The 21,978-nt window shown below is 39.7% G+C and overlaps 1 protein-coding gene across 6 annotated transcripts in view; it reads left to right on the plus strand.

The window, feature by feature from the left end:
* The window catches only part of LOC113052303 (probable E3 ubiquitin-protein ligase HERC1), a 43,741-nt gene continuing 21,763 nt past the window's right edge, over positions 1-21,978 (plus strand). For 4 of the 6 annotated variants that reach the window (XM_026216740.1, XM_026216746.1, XM_026216741.1 and 1 more), the window contains exons 1-34: positions 1-231; positions 2,914-3,857; positions 3,934-4,029; positions 5,697-5,891; positions 5,992-6,303; positions 6,416-6,512; positions 7,276-7,419; positions 7,630-7,757; positions 8,331-8,475; positions 9,247-9,418; positions 9,609-9,743; positions 10,228-10,393; positions 10,485-10,610; positions 10,724-10,936; positions 11,602-11,754; positions 11,853-11,985; positions 12,079-12,270; positions 13,454-13,669; positions 13,793-13,966; positions 15,389-15,503; positions 15,588-15,708; positions 15,935-16,109; positions 16,953-17,235; positions 17,595-17,715; positions 17,800-17,851; positions 19,164-19,432; positions 19,545-19,769; positions 19,996-20,116; positions 20,206-20,443; positions 20,878-21,047; positions 21,144-21,299; positions 21,378-21,484; positions 21,567-21,677; positions 21,788-21,958. In XM_026216740.1, the coding sequence (XP_026072525.1) occupies positions 2,943-3,857; positions 3,934-4,029; positions 5,697-5,891; positions 5,992-6,303; positions 6,416-6,512; positions 7,276-7,419; positions 7,630-7,757; positions 8,331-8,475; positions 9,247-9,418; positions 9,609-9,743; positions 10,228-10,393; positions 10,485-10,610; positions 10,724-10,936; positions 11,602-11,754; positions 11,853-11,985; positions 12,079-12,270; positions 13,454-13,669; positions 13,793-13,966; positions 15,389-15,503; positions 15,588-15,708; positions 15,935-16,109; positions 16,953-17,235; positions 17,595-17,715; positions 17,800-17,851; positions 19,164-19,432; positions 19,545-19,769; positions 19,996-20,116; positions 20,206-20,443; positions 20,878-21,047; positions 21,144-21,299; positions 21,378-21,484; positions 21,567-21,677; positions 21,788-21,958 (6,147 nt within the window). In that variant the 5' untranslated portion in view covers positions 1-231; positions 2,914-2,942. The remainder of the gene's footprint in view (positions 232-2,913; positions 3,858-3,933; positions 4,030-5,696; positions 5,892-5,991; positions 6,304-6,415; positions 6,513-7,275; positions 7,420-7,629; positions 7,758-8,330; positions 8,476-9,246; positions 9,419-9,608; positions 9,744-10,227; positions 10,394-10,484; positions 10,611-10,723; positions 10,937-11,601; positions 11,755-11,852; positions 11,986-12,078; positions 12,271-13,453; positions 13,670-13,792; positions 13,967-15,388; positions 15,504-15,587; positions 15,709-15,934; positions 16,110-16,952; positions 17,236-17,594; positions 17,716-17,799; positions 17,852-19,163; positions 19,433-19,544; positions 19,770-19,995; positions 20,117-20,205; positions 20,444-20,877; positions 21,048-21,143; positions 21,300-21,377; positions 21,485-21,566; positions 21,678-21,787; positions 21,959-21,978) is intronic. The other 2 variants (XM_026216743.1, XM_026216745.1) reach the window with 2 other exon arrangements.

Here is a 21,978-nt window from a genome sequence, read left to right on the forward strand (position 1 = left end):
TCTGTGCAGTGGGTAATGAATGATAAGGAGGGACTGAACACTGAGCCTGCTGTCGGGAGCAGCACTGCTCTCCTCACACCCAACTCGCAATTTTTCAGCTTTACCAGATCCTCAACCCAGCGATTACGAGCCTTTTCTGTCATGCACTGTCACATGCAGGTGCCGAGGGACCGTTAAGCAACATGAAAGCCACTTTTGTCCATGCACTGAAAAGGCCTTTGGCAGTTTATGGTAAGCTCCAGCCTCACCTTCTCAGTTCTTTATTACCAAAAACAGCATACAGGTTTAAGACATTTCAAACATGACATTGTATGTAGGCTTCTGAACTTGCATTTCAGTAATTGTAACAGTCTATGTGTCAAATGCATGCCTCGTACATTGGGCAGATGTTTGTGTGGATGCATGATTTTAACGTGAAATATCAGCAGCTGAGCTGACTCATGTAAAGTGAGTTCATTACAGCCTGGCAACCGTAGACAAGCAGCTCCACAGACGGGCTAATGCGACAATACCCGTGCTATATAGTAGTATACTCACAAGACAGTTGGGTATTTTACCCGGGACTCCATTTATGTGGTAATTCAGTCCAGGCATACAACAGAAGACGTAAAATTAGTGAATCATTTCAGTGTAGTGGATTAGCTTAGCTTACTGGTCTGTTAGCTATGCTAATATGCTAATGCCTGTAAGTTCCGCTTTTCTTGTAGTAGCACTGAAAGACATTTCTATAGAATATCTGTAACAAATATGCTACGGGTCTCGGTTAAAGATTTAAGCAGTCAGATATTCCAGGAGAACGTATTTAAGTAACGCTGGTGATTAATGCAATGTGATGCGATGGGTTAGCCAGCTGGATGAATAAGCAAACCGCAAGATTGTCAAAACCAACACCGTTAATCGTTGCGACGCAAGCAGATGGGTGAAAAAATCACCATCATTTTCAGATAATCAAAGTGCTTGTTAGCAAGATATGATGATGTCTAGAGCAGAGGAATGGTTGTGCCCAAACTCGGTCCTGGAGGGCCAGTGTCCTGCAGAGCTTAGAGCCTTTCCCAATCAGACACACCTGAAGCAGCTAATCACGCTCTTACTAGACATACTAGAAACCTCCAGGCAGGTGTGTGTTGAAGCCGGTTTGGCGCTAAAATCTGCAGGACATAGTTTGGTCACCCCTGGTTTAAAATAATCTAATTGGCTGCTGTAACAATGCAATAGCTGACAACCTGTAACTTTTAAACTGGATTACATAAAATAACTTGCTATAAGAATTTGCTAGTCTGTTGTTATTTTTTCTGATAACCTTATAGTAGATAATCTGGTAGTTCAGAGTGGAATATACAGGTCTATAGTCTGTGTATACTGCCCATGTACTGTATAACTTGTAAAAGTAAAATTTTTGCTACTAGCAACATGCACTTTAGTATTATAGGGTTTATTACACGTTATAATTGGTTTATGAAATGATTTTAACAAGATTAATGTACTAAAAGCTGAAACGGTGTACTGATACATTAGTTAGATACAATAGATATACATGTCTGTTTTATTTGTGTTATACTTTTGTACAGGTTTATAAGATTCAAAAGACCATAGTTTAACAAGATGAAAATCATACCCTCTAATGTTGGCCTACTTATGAAAGTTAGCTGACTAGATAAATAAGTTAATAATCAATGGGATGACTCAAGACCTACATTTATACACGTGTGTTCGGGCTCAGCAGCCAAAGGCTGTCATTTTGCTGGATGGAATCCAGGCTTTGATAGATTGATTGGCAAATTGACAAGTATGTGTCATCACCGCCTCATCTGCACTTGATTTTTCTAGATGGGTCAGTTAGTTCATTTCTCAGATTCAAACTGGTTTTAGGATGAATGCAATGCATATTTCATCATCAACGTGTTTTTTAATTTCTGGTTATGGTTACATGTATATCAGAATGTTGAGAGGTAGTTAATCTAATTGTATTCTTTATACTTTTTATGCCAACAAAGGAAATGCTCTTGTATTTTTTTTTTCTTCTTCAGTTGCTTGGTAAGGAAAAGTGGTTTCTCTGCTAATGTGTGTGAGGCAGTTAATGTTTAAATTGATTTACCTTGGGATGCATGATCTATCAGTACCATATTGTTTACTGACTGGTAATAGAGATTTTGTTTAAAAATGTATTGGTATCAGTCCGTATTTTATACACTGCCATTCGAAAGTCAGTAAGATTTTTACTATGTTTTGGAAGGATGCCTCTTATACTCACCAAGGCTGCATTTATTTGATCAGAAATGCAATAAAAATAAATGAAATCAAAAATGTAGTTTATTCCTGTAATGATAAAGCAAAATTTTCAGCAGCCATTACTCCTTTCTTCTGTTTCACATGATCGTTCAGAAATCATTCAGATATGCTGATTTGATGCTTAGTTGATTAAAAATGATGAAAACAGCTGCATACCATTTGTTGTGGAAACAGGGTATGTTTGTACTAGATTCTTTGATGAATAGAAAGTTCAGAAGAACACCATTAAATTGAAATAAAATCTTTTGTAACATTACATGTCCTTACTGTCATTTTTCTTCAATTGAATGCATCCTTGCTAAATAAAATCCATTTTCCTAAAAAAAAAAAAAAAAAAAAAAAATATATATATATATTACAGGACCTCAGACCTTTGAACAGTAGTATAATAATCATATGTTAATAGTATCATACAATAATCTATAGAGTATATCAAAATAGAAATGCGTATGTGTATGCTCATTCCCCTATATTTTTGTTTTTGTTTATATTACCTTTGTCTGTACAAATAGTATAGAGTGTTCATATTGACCATTTATTATTTAAGATAAGATAATGGTCCCATCTGTATCAAATATTAATAAAGCTGCATCCGTAGATTCACTCTATCTCTTTATCTCTCAGATGTGACGGTGAGGTTTTAAGGTGGCACCATGGCTGCAATGATACCACCAGTAAAGCTAAAATGGTTGGAGCACCTCAACGGCTCCTGGATTGCTGAGGACAGCGAGTCCATCTCCACCCGTGAAGGGGTCGCTCTTCTCTATGGCAAGTTGCTTGCCAATAAGGAGGTGGTTCTTCTCCCTCAGCAGGTGCTATGTCTGAAGGGCCCTCAGCTGCCAGACTTTGAGCGAGAGTGTCTGTCCAGCGATGAACAGGAGCATTATCTTGATGCGCTGCTGGCCAGTCAGCTTGCTCTGGCCAAGACGGTATGCTCGGATTCACCCTTCGCAACTGCCCTACGCAAACGTCTGCTTGTGCTGCAGCGGGTTTTTTATGCACTTTCCAACAAATACCATGACAAGGGCAAGGTCAAACAGCAACAGCACTCGACCGAAAACACTCTGGGTTCTGCGGACTTACAAGCAGTTAGCGAGCGGCCCCGCTCTAGTACAGACGCCCTCATTGAGATGGGCGTGCGAACAGGTCTTAGTTTGCTTTTTGCATTGCTCAGGCAGAGCTGGACACTTCCTCCGGCCGGTCCAGGGATCAATCTCTGCAATGATGTCATCACCACAGCAATCGAAGTGGTGGGCTCCCTTCCACCCCTCTCCTTGGCCAATGAGAGCAAGATTCCACCAATGGGTTTGGACTGCCTGGCCCAGGTCACCACGTTTCTGAAAGGAGTCACCATGCGGAACTCGGGGGCCGATGTGGTGGGAAGGAGGCTGGCATGTGAGCTTCTGCTGGGATTGGCAGCGCAACGAGGGTCACTGCGCTACCTGCTGGAGTGGGTTGAGATGGCCCTGGCTGCATCGGCCGGAGTCAGCAACCTGGAGCAGAGCCAGGAGGGGCTGATGGGATACGACTGCTTCATGAACATTCTGATGCAGATGAGGCGTTCACTGGTACATGCTCACTAAAACACTCATACACTGATGATATAGTGTTGGATGTTAAATGACTGACTGTCTGGTGTTGTAGGGTTCATCTGCTGATCGCAGCCAATGGAGGGAGCCGACCCGCACGCCCGATGGTCTCTGCTCCCTGTACGAGGCTGCACTTTGTCTGTTTGAGGAGGTAAAATACAAATATATTACAATATTTGTAGGATAGATAAGAGGAGGCCATGTCAGTTTGATGCGTGAATCCCTCAATGAAGAACAGTTACTATGTTTGGTACTTTGATATATAACCCTGTGAAGCCTGACGTTTAATAAAATCAGATTTTATTATTAGTTTTTATCATGTTGATTATGTAGAGGCCTTAAAATTGGATGCTTCAAAAATTATACCATAGGCTTTATCGCGTTAAGAAAACTGAACTGTAAATGTTATCGCCCTATTTAATTTTTTTTTCAAATGTAGGACGTCTTTCATAAGGATTTTACACATTCAGTTTATTCAAGTTCTCAGTAGTCCAGTTGACCAATTGTAATGACCTAGAATAGAGTGAAATAGTTGTAATATTTGGTGATATAATTTGTCAGCATAAAAGAGTCTTTGTTATTTTCTGTTTATTCTCTCATTCTTGAAATGTAGGCAGCTGCTGCCAATGTTCAATGTATTATTATAACAGTCGTCGCAAATCTGGGCCAAAAATAAATGTAAATCAGTTTAGCCACAATATTATACTGTTGGGGATTTGTGCGATTATGATATGCTTTGCAGCTAACTGCCCTTTCTTGAATGGTATTGATTTCAGATTTGGATGTTACCCCTTAAGCCAATCTCTTTTTCAGATTGGACTAAGCATCATCAGCAGGATAATTATTTGTAATGATTAAATCTTGGTTCATCTATTGAGAGAGCATGCACCGCATGCTCATGTACCTAAAACTATACATAAAAAAAGTTATAATGCTTTACTAACCGATATTGGGGTAAAACAAAAGCAAGCGCATAAAATTTAATAATTTCCTTAAAAGTCTTTTCATGTACACATGTAAAGTGTTTCCCACTGACTTCAAACTCTATTTGTGGTGGTATTTTTAGAAATTTAGAAATTTCCTCGCACGGAAACTCCAAATATGCCTCGCAGATGTAAATTGAACACTCCATGATATTCCTAATATGGAGAAAGGCATCCAGCTATCGCTATATCTCATTATGATAGAACCGCTTTCAATGACCGAATATGAAGGCAATAAACACACGGCCATGGCAATATAAGAATAAAGTGTGTTTATAATGTAATGTTAATTGACATAGCATTTATTATATTGTTGATGTTGTGGCATTCCACCAAAAATAAATCAATGAATGGAAATCACTGTATACAGAAATAGTTTATAAAGAAACATAAATCAAATAAAGAGAAACCACTTACTGCTCTTGGCAGGACCACTTTAGCTGTTATAGGCCATTTCCAACCAAACATTGTCATAATTTTGATTATAGGCCTGCTTTTCAGTCAAAATCATTGAATCAGTCTTAATGTATGAATGCGTGTCAGTACAGACTTGAAACAATATATACAGTATATATTTTCCTTGAGCGATTTGTTCCTCTTGTCATCCAGTAAATCCAGTTTCAACTGCCATTGTGCACAACTAGAAGAGAATTTCTGCTGCTTTAAGATACATGCTATAACAAGTTGCACAACAATTCAGACCTGTTGTATCTAAAAATAGAAAATTATGATTATATATGATACCAAATTTTGACATTAGATTTTTTTTTATTATCCTGAGAATTGTGCCATGTGTTTGACACCCTAACCTTGTTTTAAATCGGTTTCCTGATAGGTGTGTCGCATGGCTTCAGACTACTCAAGAACATGTGCGAGTCCAGACAGTATCCAGACAGGTGAGGCAGCCATGGTATCTGAGACCTGTGAGGTCTATGTGTGGGGCAGCAACAGCAGCCACCAGCTCGTAGAGGGCACGCAAGAGAAAATTCTCCAGCCCAAACTCGCTCCCAGCTTCAGTGATGCACAAACGGTAGAAAGCATATTCATTTGAACTATTCATACAGTGTTAGTGTTAGTATCCCCCTCCATGCTCACAATCCATGCTTGCTAAATACATCTCGTGTCTTCAGATTGAAGCTGGCCAGTACTGCACATTTGTCATCTCCTCTGATGGTTCAGTCCGAGCGTGTGGGAAGGGCAGCTATGGGCGCCTGGGCTTGGGTGACTCAAACAACCAGTCCACCCTTAAGAAGCTGACCTTTGAACCTCACCGTGCCAATAAGAAGGTTTCATCATCCAAAGGCTCAGACGGGCACACATTAGCCTTCACCAGTGAGGGAGAGGTGTTCAGCTGGGGTGATGGAGACTATGGAAAACTAGGTCATGGCAATAGCTCCACCCAGAAGTACCCCAAACTAATACAGGGCTCTCTACAAGGAAAGGTACTATATTCATGCAGTAGTTATGCATCACTTGAGCTTTTTGAACACTCAGAATGGATCTGTGGGTTTAAATGATTAATGTCTTCTACTGCTTGTGTGTGTTTGTTTGTAGGTGGTGGTTTGTGTTTCAGCTGGGTATAGACACAGCGCTGCGGTCAGTGAGGATGGAGAGCTCTACACCTGGGGAGAGGGCGACTTTGGTAGATTAGGTATGCAGTTGTCTGTATATACATTTTATTTTCATTAAACACATTGGTTCAAAAAAAAAAAAAGTTTCTGGTTTGAACATTAATGGCTGCTAAAAATTCAGCTTTGCCATCATATGAATACAGTGCATTTTAAAATATATTAAAATAGTAAATGTTTATTTTTAGATAATAATAAAATGTTGCTATATCATTTTTATTGCATTTTTTAACAAATAAATGCTGAAAATATGTCTTTATATGTAATTATATATATATATATATATATATATATATATATATATATATATATATTTAGCAGTCATATAATTCATTACGTGGTGCAAAGTGATTGGCCGGCAGCCAATTAGCTTACTTGCTCAACATTTAAATAGTCTGATTCAGTTTTTACTGTAAGCTGGTCCTGCAGCGTGCTATCAGAGTTCCTCTGAAATCCTCCTACTCCCCCAGCTCCACCTGTATAGATCTGCTAAGGATTTTATGTATGCCTATTTATGCAGTAGCAGCATATCTTATATGCTCACAGCAGCATGCCGACAGATCGGCAGTAGCGAGTCTATACTTGCTCTGCAGCAGCAGAGAGCCTAGCGGACCTACTCTGCTAAGACCAAATACATTAACATTGTCGTATCCATGCTTAAACTTGTTGTGATTACAAAAATAAGTATATTTGTTAACTAATGCACATAACATTTTATCTTGCTTGATTTTGTGTTTGTGTTTTGTGTTGATGTGCATCATTGATTATGCTTGTCTATACTTGTAGGTCATGGAGACAGTAACAGTAGGAACATTCCCACTCTAGTTAAAGACATCAGTAATGTAGGGGAGGTGTCTTGTGGAAGCTCCCACACCATTGCACTGTCTAAAGATGGACGTACAGTCTGGTCATTTGGAGGTGGAGACAATGGTGAGTTGAGTTAACCTACACCACTTCTTCTACTGAGGAGACATTTGAGATTGAGGCACTCACTATGCACTTAGCCAGCAGCTGCATCTCGATTTGCTTGTGTTACCTTCTCTACTTTGTGCACATCTAGTCATTATTGTTTGCTAAGTTGCTGTATATGTGATAATAAAGATTAACTGAAGACTATTACACCTATTTGTTTATCTGCAGGGAAACTGGGTCATGGTGATACCAATCGTGTGTATAAACCTAAGGTGGTGGAGGCGCTCCAAGGAATGTTCATTCGCAAAGTATGTGCTGGCAGTCAGTCATCTCTGGCCCTCACCTCTACTGGTCAGGTATGAGACCTTGCTAAACCAGAAATTATTAAAGTGCCCCTAATATTCCATTGATGAAATGTAGCTCTAAGTGAATGTAAACTACCTACAAAGTTGTGAAGCCGACAGTTGTTTTTATGAAGTAAAATCAGTATCAATAAAAAAAATCAATAAAATCAACAATTTTTTCTCTCCGGAGCTGTCATTCAATTATGCCAATGGGCGCTTAGTTTCTGAGACACACTGTCTGCATTACATCAATAACAACGGACTGGGCTTTCTGACCAATCAGAGCATAGTAGGCTCACGGAAAGGAGGGGTTTAGATAGACTAAATCTTAGAACTGCTTCGTATGAATGGTTTACGAATCATTGAGAAATACAGTGAAATTTAATGTATATCATGAGAAAATGAAAGTGTTTTTTGACCTTGCATGCATGTAATCTGGTTGCAGGAGACTCCTGAAACAATATTAGGAACCCCAGAAAGGGCATATTGGGGGCACTTTAAGTTTTGATGAAAAAATTAGGGGCAGTTATGAGTTCATGTTGATTGATCATTTTAAAAACACTGTTATTGGTGTTTATTTTGCAGGTTTACTCTTGGGGCTGTGGTGCGTGTCTTGGCTGTGGTTCATCAGAGGCCACTGCGCTAAGGCCAAAACTGGTTGAAGAACTTGCCACTACCAGAGTGGTAGACATCTCCATAGGAGACAGCCACTGCCTTGCTTTATCACACGGTAAGGGATAACCGCAAGCCCTATGAATTGAGTGCACAAAACTATGGCTTTATCTGGTATGCTTAAGTGGCTGGTAGTGAAACAACATGAAAATGAAATTAAAATGAGCCTTTAAGGGATATAACTACATTGCTTTCAGTGGATTTTACTAATGTTTAACAGCCTGCCAATTGTTCAGCTGGCAAAATGGCTTTAAGAAAAAAAAATAGTAGATAAAAATTACATAAAATAGGTTTGACAGTTTTGAAAATTAAATCTTAATGAAAGTTTCATTTCCATCTGCGTTATATTCAATATGACGTCTAACCTGACTATGGTCTATACAGTTTTGTGATCCTTCTTAAATATTTTCACTTTCAGTGTACTGCATAAAGCATTATAGAATTCTATTGTAAACGATGGCTGGTGATTACTGTAGGTGCTGAGTCTTGTTGGGGCTGTACTGTAAGGGTTGTGTGAACTAGTGGTGATAGTGTGATAGTGGAGAGAGAGGAGGGTCAGATCAGTAGCAGAAGGGTATGTGCTGAGTCAGACTCAGATAAGGTGAAGCAAGGGGGCCTCACACATGATGTCACAGACAGTTTGACGCTGTGTACTTAAGCAGAACATGTGCCGTTCATGTGCATTGCGAAATGTTCAAGTGATCTTTTAGGGCATACTGCTTTCACACATCTGCATTTCACTATGCATAAGACTGAAATGTGATTCATAAAATGACATGCTAAATAGTTGCTCTTACATTTCATTTTTTTGTGGATGTTTTTGTTACAGACAATGAAGTGTATGCCTGGGGGAATAACTCAATGGGTCAGTGCGGTCAAGGGAATTCCACTGGCCCCATCACCAAACCCAAGAAGGTGATTGGTTTAGATGGAGTGGCTATTCAGCAGATCTCTGCTGGGACCTCCCACAGCCTGGCATGGACTGCCCTCCCGAGAGACAGGTTAGCAAGTCTGTTAAACCCTTTTATAATCTTTACCCTGTACGTAAATAGACAATATTTATTCTTATGTATTTGTGTCATTAAGTTTGTTAATTCCTATAGCAAGAAGTTTCTTATTCAAATTTATTCTAATAGTTTTTTTTTTTACATTTGCATATCTAAGCTATTAATCTTATGTGTATGAATACAGGCAGGTGGTGGCCTGGCATAGGCCATACTGTGTGGACCTCGAAGAAAGCACTTTCTCTCACCTGCGCTCATTTCTGGAACGATACTGTGACGGTATCAACAACGAGATCCCACCGCTGCCTTTCCCATCTTCCAAGTGTGTGTTCTGCCTCCACCATTGACTTTAGTCAGGGTAGCACCATATTTAATTTTTGACAGGAATGAAAATGAAGCTGTGAGAAATCGAAGTATAGGCCATTGATCGGATTGTACTGTTGTTTAACAACAGCAGGAATGGCTTTCTGAAAAAAAGAAATAGTAGACCAAAACTCTATAAACCGTTTTGAACATTGTGAGCTGATCTAGGACCTTTATATACTTAATATCTCCTTCACTGCCTCATTTCCATTTGTGTAAAATTCAATAATGTGTCTAACCTGACTAAGGTCTATAGATGAGTGAAGCTTGTTTTTGTTTTTTTAAATACATTAAATATCACTGGAGAATTAATGCTGCTGATAATGTTGTTTACTTTGAGATCAAGTTTCAATTGATTTTCTAAACCGTCCTGAAGGTTATTAAATATTAAGCCTGTGCATTCTTGTACCATGGAGGGAGTAAAATAGTTTTTGGGCCTACAGGGAGCATCATAACTTCTTGAAACTCTGTCTACGGCTCTTGTCCAATCACCTGGCTCTCGCGCTGGCGGGGGGCGTGGCCACCAGTATCTTGGGACGGCAAGCGCGGCCTCTCCGTAATCTGCTTTTCAGACTGATGGATGCGTCAGTTCCAGATGAAATCCAGGAGGTCTGTGTTTGCTTGCGTTCTCCACATATTTGTTGCTGTGATGGTTCACTGTGGCCTGTATTTCTCTCTGATCATTGTTTGCATTTTGTAGGCTGTCATCGAGACTCTGTCCGTGGGAGCGACGATGCTGCTGCCTCCTCTGAGAGAGAGAATGGAGCTACTGCACTCGCTACTTCCTCAAGGACCAGACCGCTGGGAGAGCCTCTCCAAAGGACAGGTATGAGTTTGTGTCTGTTTGTAAGGAGCACACAATTTAAGTCAACTTACAAAAGCATCTTTCAGTCATATCTCTGTGTGTGTGTGTGTGTGTGTGTGTGTTTTCTGTCACAGAGGATGCAGCTGGACATAATCCTCACTAGTCTGCAGGATCACACCCATGTGGCATCTCTGCTGGGGTACAGCTGTCCTCCAGACGCCTCTGAGCCTCCCGCTCTACCCTCGGACTCTACACATGTTTCTGGCACTCATTCTGATACACATCCTGACACACACTTGGCAGAGATCCTCATGAAAACTCTACTCAGGAACCTGGGCTTTTATACGGTCAGTTCTGCAGATTTGCGCTGTCAGCCAGCTTTGTTTTATCTTTATCTTGATTTACACACTTAGGTAAAATTGTCATGTTGCCATATAAACATTAAGTCAGTAATAATAAAGTTTCACAGACTTTTAGACTGCAACAAGTGCTTGCTTCATTTCGAGACTCTCGTCATTAAATGTAACAATAACATGCAGTGTAGTAAGTGACTCGGATGTTGATTCAGTGACTGCTGATTCATACAATAAAACATTTGTCCGACTGATTCATATCAGTTTTACTCTAGTGCATTAAACTAATCGCCTCATAAGACCTACAAAACCTACAACCTACAAAGACATCACAAAAGAAATATGTTTTTTTTGCCATTATTTCGCTGTACATATATTTTACCTCTGTATATTTGCTGTTGTGAATGTCAAGGGCATTCAAATGATGTTTTATTCAGCGCGGTTCCACTAGTGCTCTTATCAGCCCGGTGCATCTTGGTCAGGTAAAAATGTAAACAGTATTTTAGATAAATGTAAACCGATTCAAGAGGATAAATTGGATATGGGTCACCTTATTTATATCTGTGCATTACACCTACAGTGTAAATGCAGCCTCTGATATAGACTTCTGATTATCGTCTCAACCTGTTTTCCTGTCTGCATGTTTGTTAACCAAACAGGATCAGGCGTTTGGAGAGCTGGAGAAGAACAGTGATAAGATCTTACAGGGAACATCTTCATCTGATAGCAGCCAACCAGCTCACCTCCATGAACTGCTCTGTTCTTTACAGAAGCAACTACTAGCTTATTGCCATATCAACTGTGTTACAGAGGTACATACACATCCGAGTACATATACAAATCCACACACAGTATTTTATTGGGTCTGAGTGGGCTGATTTTCTTCCATATGTTAATCTGTGTTTTTCAGGGCTCCAGTAGTGTGGCACTCCTCCACAAACACCTGCAGTTATTATTGCCACATGCCACAGATATCTATAATCGCTCTGCAACTCTTCTGAGAGAAAGCTCTGGAAATGGCAGTGTGCGTGAGAAGCTGCGAGGTATATCAATGTACACACACATTTGAGATAAACTCATTTATTTTCTAAATGTTAATGGACCTGCTAATTTTTCCCTGTGCTTGTTTGTGGTAGATGTGATCTACATGTCTGCAGCCGGCAGTATGCTGTGTCAGATTGTGACGTCTTTGCTGTTGTTGCCTGTCTGGGTGGCGCGGCCGCTGCTCAGCTACCTCTTAGACCTGCTTCCCCCTCTGGATCGTCTCAACAGACTTCTGCCTGCCGCCACACCTCTGGAGGAACAGGAGCTGCAGTGGCCACTACATGGTCAGACTTTCACCATCATATGATAAATAACAAATTTAAGTTTAAATTTACAATGCATACACACACACACACACATACAGTATATGTATGTATATAGATTTTACTGGTTATGAGTATATGTGTGTGTATATATGCAGGGGTGCACATAAGTGTCCGCAGGTCCCCATGCACAACTAAAATAAAAAAGCGCTATATAAGTTCTGACAGCGCATTTGTGCACCGTTATGGTTGACAGCTGTTAATGCACAATTACCATTTTAGATTGACAAATTATACTGTATGATATTTCTTTTCTAACTGAAAGCATAAATCTAGGCTATCCCATGCCATTTTCAAAATACAATGCAAAACTGTGACATTCATTCACTGACACTTTAATCACTGGAAGCGCGTATACTTACTTGCTGGCAACCCGCCAAAATAAAAGCCTGCTGATTTTAAGAATGAAAGTGATGAAAGGGCTTTTATTACTTTTATCAAAAGCGACTTACAACTGGGGAATAGATAAAGCGATTAGATAAAGCTAAGAGGCAAACAAAGAAAGTAGTAGTAAATATTAACATTTTATTTTTAAGTTTACTATAAAATAATTGTATGTGTATTTAATACTAGACCTACCTTTTATTTTAAATAATATTATCACACATTATTAGTTTATTATATAAGAAAAACTAAATGAATAAAGTGCAATAATATTATAACCACTATTAATCAGTCTTTTATAGTTATATTTAATGGGTCACGCTATATGCAGTGTGAGGACCAAACAAAATTTCTAGGTTCAGTAATGCTTTCAGTTTGAAATGGCATGGGATAGCCTAGACTTATGAGAACCAGACTGAAAAATGTATATGCACCCCTGTAAAAACAATTCTGTAATATAAAAATATAATTGAACATGTTACAGATCTTGTGTTTTAGCATTTTAATAAACTTGACAGAGTTTGATCTTTTAAAGAAAATCATTGTAACCAATCTTGCGTGCCCCATGCCCCTTCCTCCGGTTTAAGAGCTGCTCAACACTCAAAAACCACTCATCTCTCATTCAGTTAAACTTCAGAAAATTTAAGCAATAAGCTTAGGTTGAGAATTTAGTCGTAAATTATTACTTTTCATTTGAATTCTTTCCCTTCACTCCCACATCCTATAATCTGATTGTTTTCCCTTATCCTTCTTCATGTAGGCACTCCAGATCTGGTTGATCCAGTATGTGTTTCAGGAATGGCACAGTGCTGGGTTTGGTTGGTGGATCTGGAGCGTACTGCAGCGCTGCTGGTGGGACGTTGTCTCGGAGGAATGCTGCAGGGAGCCCCACTCTCACCAGAGGAACAGCACACTACCCATTGGCTCAAAACACCGCTTTTTAGTAATGGCTTAGAGACTGATATACCCCAGTTTGGTATGCACACACATTGCAGTTCCTTTTATCATTAAATGTCCTGTTTTGTTTTGTTTTGAAATGTATTGAAGTACAGAAGTAGAAAATGTTGTGAATAGTTATGAAATGGTATGTGTGTTCCAGATGTGTGTATCAGCTCTCTGCTGGAGGTGGCTCTGTGTGGAAATGAGGAGCAAAGACCTTTTGACTGTCAGTTGCATGCTGACATGAGTGTGCTGGTTGATTTGGCCCTTGGATCAACTAAAGAGCCCACACACAGCTTGTGGACAAACATGCAGGATTATGCCATCAGCAAAGGTAGGATACAAAAACAGAACATATTTTGAGGATTATGTAAGGAGTATTATAAATGGTGATTAGCTTTACCTAAGCGCGTGCATAATCCAAGAAGTCACACATTAACCTATGCAGACTTTAGAATGGTTCTTATTTCTGTTGCGATGGTTAGACCCATCCACAGTGAAATCTCACTGGTCCAAAATCTCACTACATAACACTTGTCTTGTTGCTCCTTTGTGTCATTTGTCACTTCTTTTAAAGAATTACATTTACATTTATTCATTTAGCAGACGCTTTTATCCAAAGCGACTTACAGATGAAGACAGTGGAAGCAATCAAAAACAACAAAAAATCTACTAAAAACAACTAAAAGAATTAGATCACATCCAGAGTAAAAATGTCTTGATTTTACTCACCCCCATGTCATCCAAGATGTTCATGTCTTTCTTTCTTCAGTCGAAAAGAAATTTAGGTTTTTGAGGAAAACATTCCCGGATTTTTCTCCATACAATGGACTTCAGTGGGGATCAAGGGGTGGAAGATCCAAATTGCATTTTCAGTGCAACTTCGAAGGGCTTTACACAACCCTAACCGAGGAATAAGGGTCTTATCAAGTAAAAACGATCTGTCATTTTCTAGAAAAAATAAGTCGATATACTTTTGATCACAAATGCTTGTCCTGCTCTAGCTCTGCGATGCGCTCATGTTAGTTCCTCGTCCTCTGTACTCCGTTTCAAATAGGTAGGGTAGGGCTAATTTTTCAACCTTTTTTTTTTTTTGTAAAGGGTGTTTAACTTTCTTTGCACGTTTGCTTTGGGTCACATTAGGTTGGTACTCCCGCCTACATCACGCATGAATACGTAATGCATGAAGTCAAGCTAGTGCAAGGCGAGCTTTTGTGGTTAAAAAGTATATACATTTTTATTTGTTTTAGAAAATGACCAATTGTTTCGCTAGACAAGACCCTTATTTCTCGGCTGGAATCATGTAGAACCAATTGAAGTCTACTATATGGAGAAAAATGGAATGCATTCCTCAAAAACCTTAATTTCTTTTCAACTGAAGAAAGAAAGGCATGAATATCTTGGATGACATGGGTGTGAGTAAATTATCAAGAAAGTTTTATTCTGGAAGGGAACTAATCCCCTTTGTGTTTCTGAAAGCAGTTTCTGAATGTAGGATTTCTGTCATATTTTACCTTAGATCCCTGTCATATGGCACAGGACTTTTTCATAATTACTGACTTGAATTTACAGTTCAATGAAAATGAACATTCATATCCTCTGTTATGTTACAGCTGGCAACTATGGAGTTATTGGACTTTTATATAAAGTGTATAAAAAAATATAAAAGCGGAAATAATTTTGCCATTAGCATTACTACAACTTGTAATCTTTGATGGCATTACATGTTAATTTAGTCTTGTGTGTGTTTGTGTAGATTGGGACAGTGCATCTTTGCCTAATGAAGCTCTGTTAGACACAGTGTCGCGCTTTGTACTTGCTGTCCTGCTGAAACACACAGGGCTGCTGGGACAGGCGTGTGGAGAAGGGAGGTATGGCATTATATTTGACAGAATTTCAGAGAACATTACACTGTGGACACCACTAAGGAATGTCTTACCCATTTCTTCTGACAGATATCAGCCATGTAAACTCTTGGCAGAGGTGTATCGCAGTGTGTATAAAGTGCGGAATCGCCTCTTGGCTTGCAAAAACATGGAGCTCATCCAGACCCGTTCGTCATCACGAGAACGAAGAGTATGTCTTTTTATATATATATATATATATATATATATATATATATATATATATATATATATATATATATATATATTTTGTATTATCAATATAACAGTTTGAAACTTTGTAGGATCTTTGAAGAAAAATTAAGAACAATAAAATATACTTAAAAAAAAAAGTTAATTATTCCTTTTTAGGTACTAGAAATATATAAGAAATCTATAAAGCCATTTCTCCTCTTCAGATCTCTGATAACGTGGACTCTGTGGAGATGGACCCACAGGAACACTCTTTCACCCGAACTATAGACGAGGAGGCTGAGCTGGAGGAGAGAGATAGAGAGCGAGAAAGAGAAGAGGGTCATCAGGAGCAGGAAGATGAGGAGGAGGAAAGAGAGCAAGAGGTCATGACCGCAGGAAGTGAGTTCTGACACATTTGTGAAGGGCATATATGTGTGTGTGTGTGTATGTGCTGATGTTGGCTGATGCTTTGAGTGGCATTGAGTCACACATTCGCACACATCTGGTGCATTTTTCATATTTTTCTTTTCATGTTTGAGATTCTTAGTTATTACCTAAAAATTAACATTCTGGAATTATTCACCATCATATTATTCCAAAACTATATGAGATATTTAGTGGAATAAAAGGAAGAATTTTTACATGGCTGTCAATCTCCAAAAAAAATACAAATACATAAGATCATATACTGTAGGTTTGGAATGACATGAGGGTGTGTAAATGATGACAACATTTTAATGTCACTATATTATTTTAAAGATATATTTAATAATTGGTTTGATGTAGTGTGAATTGCATTGTGCTAGAACACGCCACACAACATACACTACCATTCAAAGGTTTGAGCTCAGTGAGGTTCTTACTGTCCTACATTTATTTGATCAACACTAAAAACAGTAATATTGTGAAATATAACTGCAAATAAAAAAAAGGAATAGAAAGTTAAAAGAACACCATTTATTTTAAATATACATCTTTTGTTTTATTTGTAAATGTAAAAGTCGTTAGTTTAATGCATCCTTTCTGAATAAATATATTCTTCTTTTTTTTTCTTTTTTTTTATCGTACTTACTTTTGAATGCTAGTGTATACTAATAAATAACTTTGTTAACCATAGTTATTATACAGTGGTCACACATGGCATTGTGTAACATCCAGCCGTAATCACTTTTTAACAACGTCATGCTTCTTGGCTGCTTCCCTAACCTGGCCGCTCTGTGTCTTATGTCTTGGCGGACACAGAAATCTTTCAATGTTTCCTATCAGCTCGGGAGGCAGCACGAGGAAGGGAGCGAGATCAGACCGGAAGCATGAGCGTACCGGAAGAGCCGGCTCAGGCTGGTCAGGAGCGCAGGAGCAGCACGACCCCTCAGGAGGGCCAGGATCTTTACACCACCACATGCAATACAGTCATCCACCGCTGTGCCATGCTCCTGCTGGCCGTCAGCACGCCGCTCGCTCAGCACATCAATCAGCAGCCCCTGACAGCCGGGGTCAACCAGGATGGAGGCGGGTTCATGACGAGGCGAGTAGCATCATTGTTAAAAAGTACATTCAGCTGATTAAACGTGTAAGCATGACTTTAAACTCTTGAATCATAACCCTTATCTCACTGAACTCATTCACCTTTCCAGTCTGCTCCTGCTTTTCTAGATTTCATATTAAGCAGTTGCAAGTTGTGCTGCTCTAATTTAGAAGAACCTTTATAAGCTGACCCAGTCGCAATTAAAAGCAGCGGCTACTGTGATGCATGCAATAAATCAAATAAAAAACAATCTTCATTAGTGGTATTCATTTATATTTAGGTCACATTTTAATGGCATGATTATGTTATGTCCGCTCACATGTAACTTTTATTATCTGCCATTTTAATTTTGTGTGTAGGAGTGAGAGCCTGTTGGCAGAGAGTCGGTCCATCCAGAGCAGTCCCAACTACAGACTCACAAAATCCAGGAGTGAGTCTGATCTCTCCCAGCCAGAGTCTGATGAGGAGGGATACTCACTGGTGAGATGTGTGACACACTGCCTTATCTGCTTTAACTTGATTTATAACTGCAGTTATGTAACTTCTCGGTGTGACTTGTTTCAGAATGTGAGGAGGAATGTGGATCTGGATTTAGCTTTCACTCCTAAAAAAAGAGGTAAAGTCCCCGCCTTTATCACACTGAGACTGTAGCAATGGGACATACTGTACTACTCTTGTAATCTGTGTATTTACGCCGTCTGTCTGTGTACACATGTCTCTGACAGCTCTGTGTGTGTGGTCTATTTTTTTTCTACGTGACTAAATGGATCCATGAAATAAGATGACAATGGATTCCTGCCGGCGTCTTTATAGCCTCTTCATGCATTGCCAAATTTATTCCCCAAGGACAAAATGTGCCGCAGCAAATTTCTGTTATAAAGTAGTACTCGCATAAAACTTATTCCTTATTCCTTATCCTTATGCATGTCCAGACCTGCACACAACTGTACAGAAAAGTTTATGGGAGAACTCAAATACCTGTCTTTCCTGTTCACATGTTCTGTACATTTCACCTGTAAATCCAAAAGTGTTGTGCCAGAAATCTGTCATCAGATCTGGTGGCCTTTATTATAAAAAGGGGGGTTAAAATAAATATGCAGGAGGATATATTTGAGCAGTAGATTATAGGATGCTATTTAAGATGCTAATGCTTTTATTTGGTTATCTGTATGCTGTGTTAACAGCTAGAAATATTAGAGTTCTTTAGGTGGAACAATAAACAGCAAGTGGGATTTAGCCTCCATTTTCGAGGCTTTGTCTTAAAATATTTTGATGTTTTCAGCTTCTAATAAATAGTTTTTAAATAATTTTAATATATTTGATGTGATCCATTGAGGTGTTGAGATGTAAAACTTAAGTAAAACTCATGTAAAACACACTTAAACCAGGTAATAAAGGTCTTTGAGATGTTGAAAATGGGTTAAAATGGGTGTATTATCATGGGTTAGAGCAGGTTAGGAACTAAACTCTTCAGGAACAAAGTTGTTCAGAACTAGGATTCAGCATCCGCTCTATTGCTGTGAGACTGTTTCTGAATGAACTCTGGCTTCTTACCAGAATAAGGCAGTCACAACACTTCCAGAACACTCAGTTGTCTAAATCTGCTTCATTGGTTTCATTTATTAGTGGAGTAATGTAGGAAAAAATCAAATGTGTCTGCTTCGGGTTAGAGCTCTAAGTCTGACATGAAAAGGAGGTTGTGCTTTGACTGACCTGAGGTTATCTGTTTTGGAGCACTTCAAACAAATAGCTCTCTTCACAGAAAACAATTTCTTTTTGGTATAAGCCACACAAGAGAAACAATGCAATACTTTATTAAGCATAAATGTACATGGCACACAGATTTACGGTGGAATGTGTGTTTCTTAAAATATTAAATTATACTCTATTATTGGGCCATTATTACAAATTCTGTTCGTGTTTTCAAGGCTTTCTGTACAGCTCTCCAGACTCCTCTGCGGACTGGTTTGGGGGACGCTCGGCTCAAGAGTGTTTGTACAGCTCTCCACAGTCCTACGAGGAGTCCGACCTAGATCTGAACAGTTCGCTCAGGCTCCATGCACTCATCGAGAACATCGTGAACTTCCTCAGTGGCGATGTTGGGAACACCCCTGCGTTTAAGGAACCAGAAGAGAGCGTGTCAACGAGCCCACAGGCCATTATTATAGCCATGGAGCAGCAGCAGAGCCGAGCAGAGGTGCATTCTGACGTTTTGGCTTTATTCGTCAGATGCCTGTCTTCACTTCCACCCACAGGCTTTTGTTTGTTTATCTTGTGCTTTTATGATTGTGTTATGTTTATTTATATAGTTGCGTCTGGAGGCCCTCCACCAGATTGTGGTGCTGATTTCGGGGATGGAGGAGAAAAGCAGTCAGGCAGGCTCTGGAGGTGGAGCTGGACGCACAGGCCTCAGTTTTCACACTTCCTCTCTGCTAACATCAGTCAGACTGCAGTTTTTGTCAGGGTGTTTTGGCCTCGGTGCTGTTTGCAATGGGGGGCCAAATGGGGAGAGTGTCCAACTGCACCATTACCAGGTAACTGTTCCATCTAATCATTAGAGGTTCTGAAGAAGATACATGTTTGAATATGTTTTTAGGCCATGCTGACTTAATATGTGCTAAATTAGGCAGGAATGTGTGCATTAAGCCTGATTGAGAAAATAGCTGTAAAGACCCATAACGTTTGTCTGAATGTATGATAAATCATTTTGAATGTTATTATTCATACTATGCTCTGCATGTCCTTTGTTTTTCCTTGTAGGATGGAATCAGAGCAGCCAAGAAAAGTTTACAGATGGACATTCAGACAGCTGTTCATAAGATTTATCAGCAGCTGTCAGTCACATTAGAGAAAGCCCTGCAAGCTAACAAGCACCACATAGGTATTGTATTTGAGCACACATTTCATATATTCATTTATGTAGCATATATTCTACTGAACATATTTTCTCAATGCTGTGCGTGTTTACAGATGCCCAGCAGAGGCTGCTGTTGGTCACAGTCTTCGCTCTAAGTGTGCGATACCAGCCCGTTGATGTATCGTTAGCTATCTCCAGCGGTCTCTTGGACGTTCTCTCTCAGCTTTGTGGAACGGAAACCCTGCTTGGACAGACACTGCAGCTCCTGCACAAGCCTGCAGGCTCCCAGCTCAGCACTGCCCTCAAAGTGGCCAGCACCAGACTGCTACAGATACTAGCCATCAGCACCGGGTACAACACCGTTCTCTTTGCTAACACCTGGTTTTTCATAGCCGATCAGAACTGACCTCAAATGCTGGATGTTTAAAATTATTTAGCAAGTTCTTAAGACCCACTGTATCATTTTGGCACCTTGTTTACATTACCGTTCAAGGGTTTCGGGTCAAGATTGTTTTAAGGTAATGAACACTTTTATTCAGAAAGGATGCATTGAATTAATCAGAAGTGATAGCAAATAAATGAACAAATAAATGCATTCATGGTGAACATAAGAGACTACTTTTAGAAACCTACTTGGTTTATAAACCCCACAAATCTGAACAGTAGTTTAATTTATCAGTAGCTAATTAGGTTTGTTTGGTAACATTATACTGTTAATACTTCTCTTAGCAGGAGCGAATGAAGACAGATTAATTAACTTTTCCTCTTTCCTATCCTTCTATCAGGACATATGCAGACAGGTTGGGTCCTAAGGTGGTCCAGGCTCTGCTGGATCTTCTGTGCAGTCAGCTGAAGACCCTGCTGGCTCAGGCTGCTGGAAGCACACTCAGTGCAAGTACAGAACTGCAGGAGAAGACTGACGACTGCGCAGATGCTCAGAAAAAAGATTTCCGGGGTAAGACAATTGCAAGACAACAGCAACATGCTCACTAATTTACTTAATTGCGTGTGTTTTTTTTTATATATATATATTGCTTTTATTTTTGTGTAGCATTGTTACGTAAGAGACACACAGCAGAGCTGCACCTCGGAGACTTCTTGGTGTTTCTGCGGCGAGTCGTCTCTTCCAAAGCCATCCAGTCCAAGATGGCCTCTCCTAAATGGACTGAAGTCCTTCTCAACATTGCTGCTCAGAAATGCTGTTCAGGTAACACCGCAGCGTCCAAACAATGTCATCTTGTCTGTGTGCTAGTTTTTAGACTAGTTAAATTTGTGTATTTTTTAGGCATACCTTTGGTTGGTAATTTGAGAACGCGGCTGTTAGCTCTGCATGTTTTGGAAGCTGTGCTTCCCGCCTGTGAGAGCAGCGTGGAGGACCATCAGATGACCCAGGTCTAAATCCACACACCTCTGTTGTGCTCTTTTTCATGTAACATCTGTTGCAGAGTTAAGTTAGCTTGTCTTTGTGTGGTAGGTGGTGGAGAGGTTGTTGGCGCTGCTCTCAGACTGTATGTGGGAGGCACCTGTTGCTCAAGCCAAACACACCATCCAGCTGAAAGAGAGAGAGCAGGAACTCAAACTACAGGTGAGGGAGAATCAGTCAGTCAAGAGTGAGAGGTTGGAACGCTTTAAAGTTCACTAATACTCAACATTCACTTTTCTGAGATGCCGATAAATGCCATCTTATTGTTTTAGGGTGAATCAGAGGAGGAAGAAGAAAATTTGCCTATCCAGGAAGTAACCTTTGACCCTGAGAAGGCACAGTGCTGTGTGGTGGAAAGCGGACAGGGATTGACGCATGGCAGTGGAGGCAAAGGTTACGGCCTGGCCTCCACTGGCATTTCCTCTGGCTGTTACCAGTGGAAGGTTCTGCACACTTTATTTTA

This window comes from Carassius auratus, chromosome 32, assembly GCF_003368295.1.
Source record: "Carassius auratus strain Wakin chromosome 32, ASM336829v1, whole genome shotgun sequence".
Classification (NCBI taxonomy): domain Eukaryota; kingdom Metazoa; phylum Chordata; class Actinopteri; order Cypriniformes; family Cyprinidae; genus Carassius; species Carassius auratus.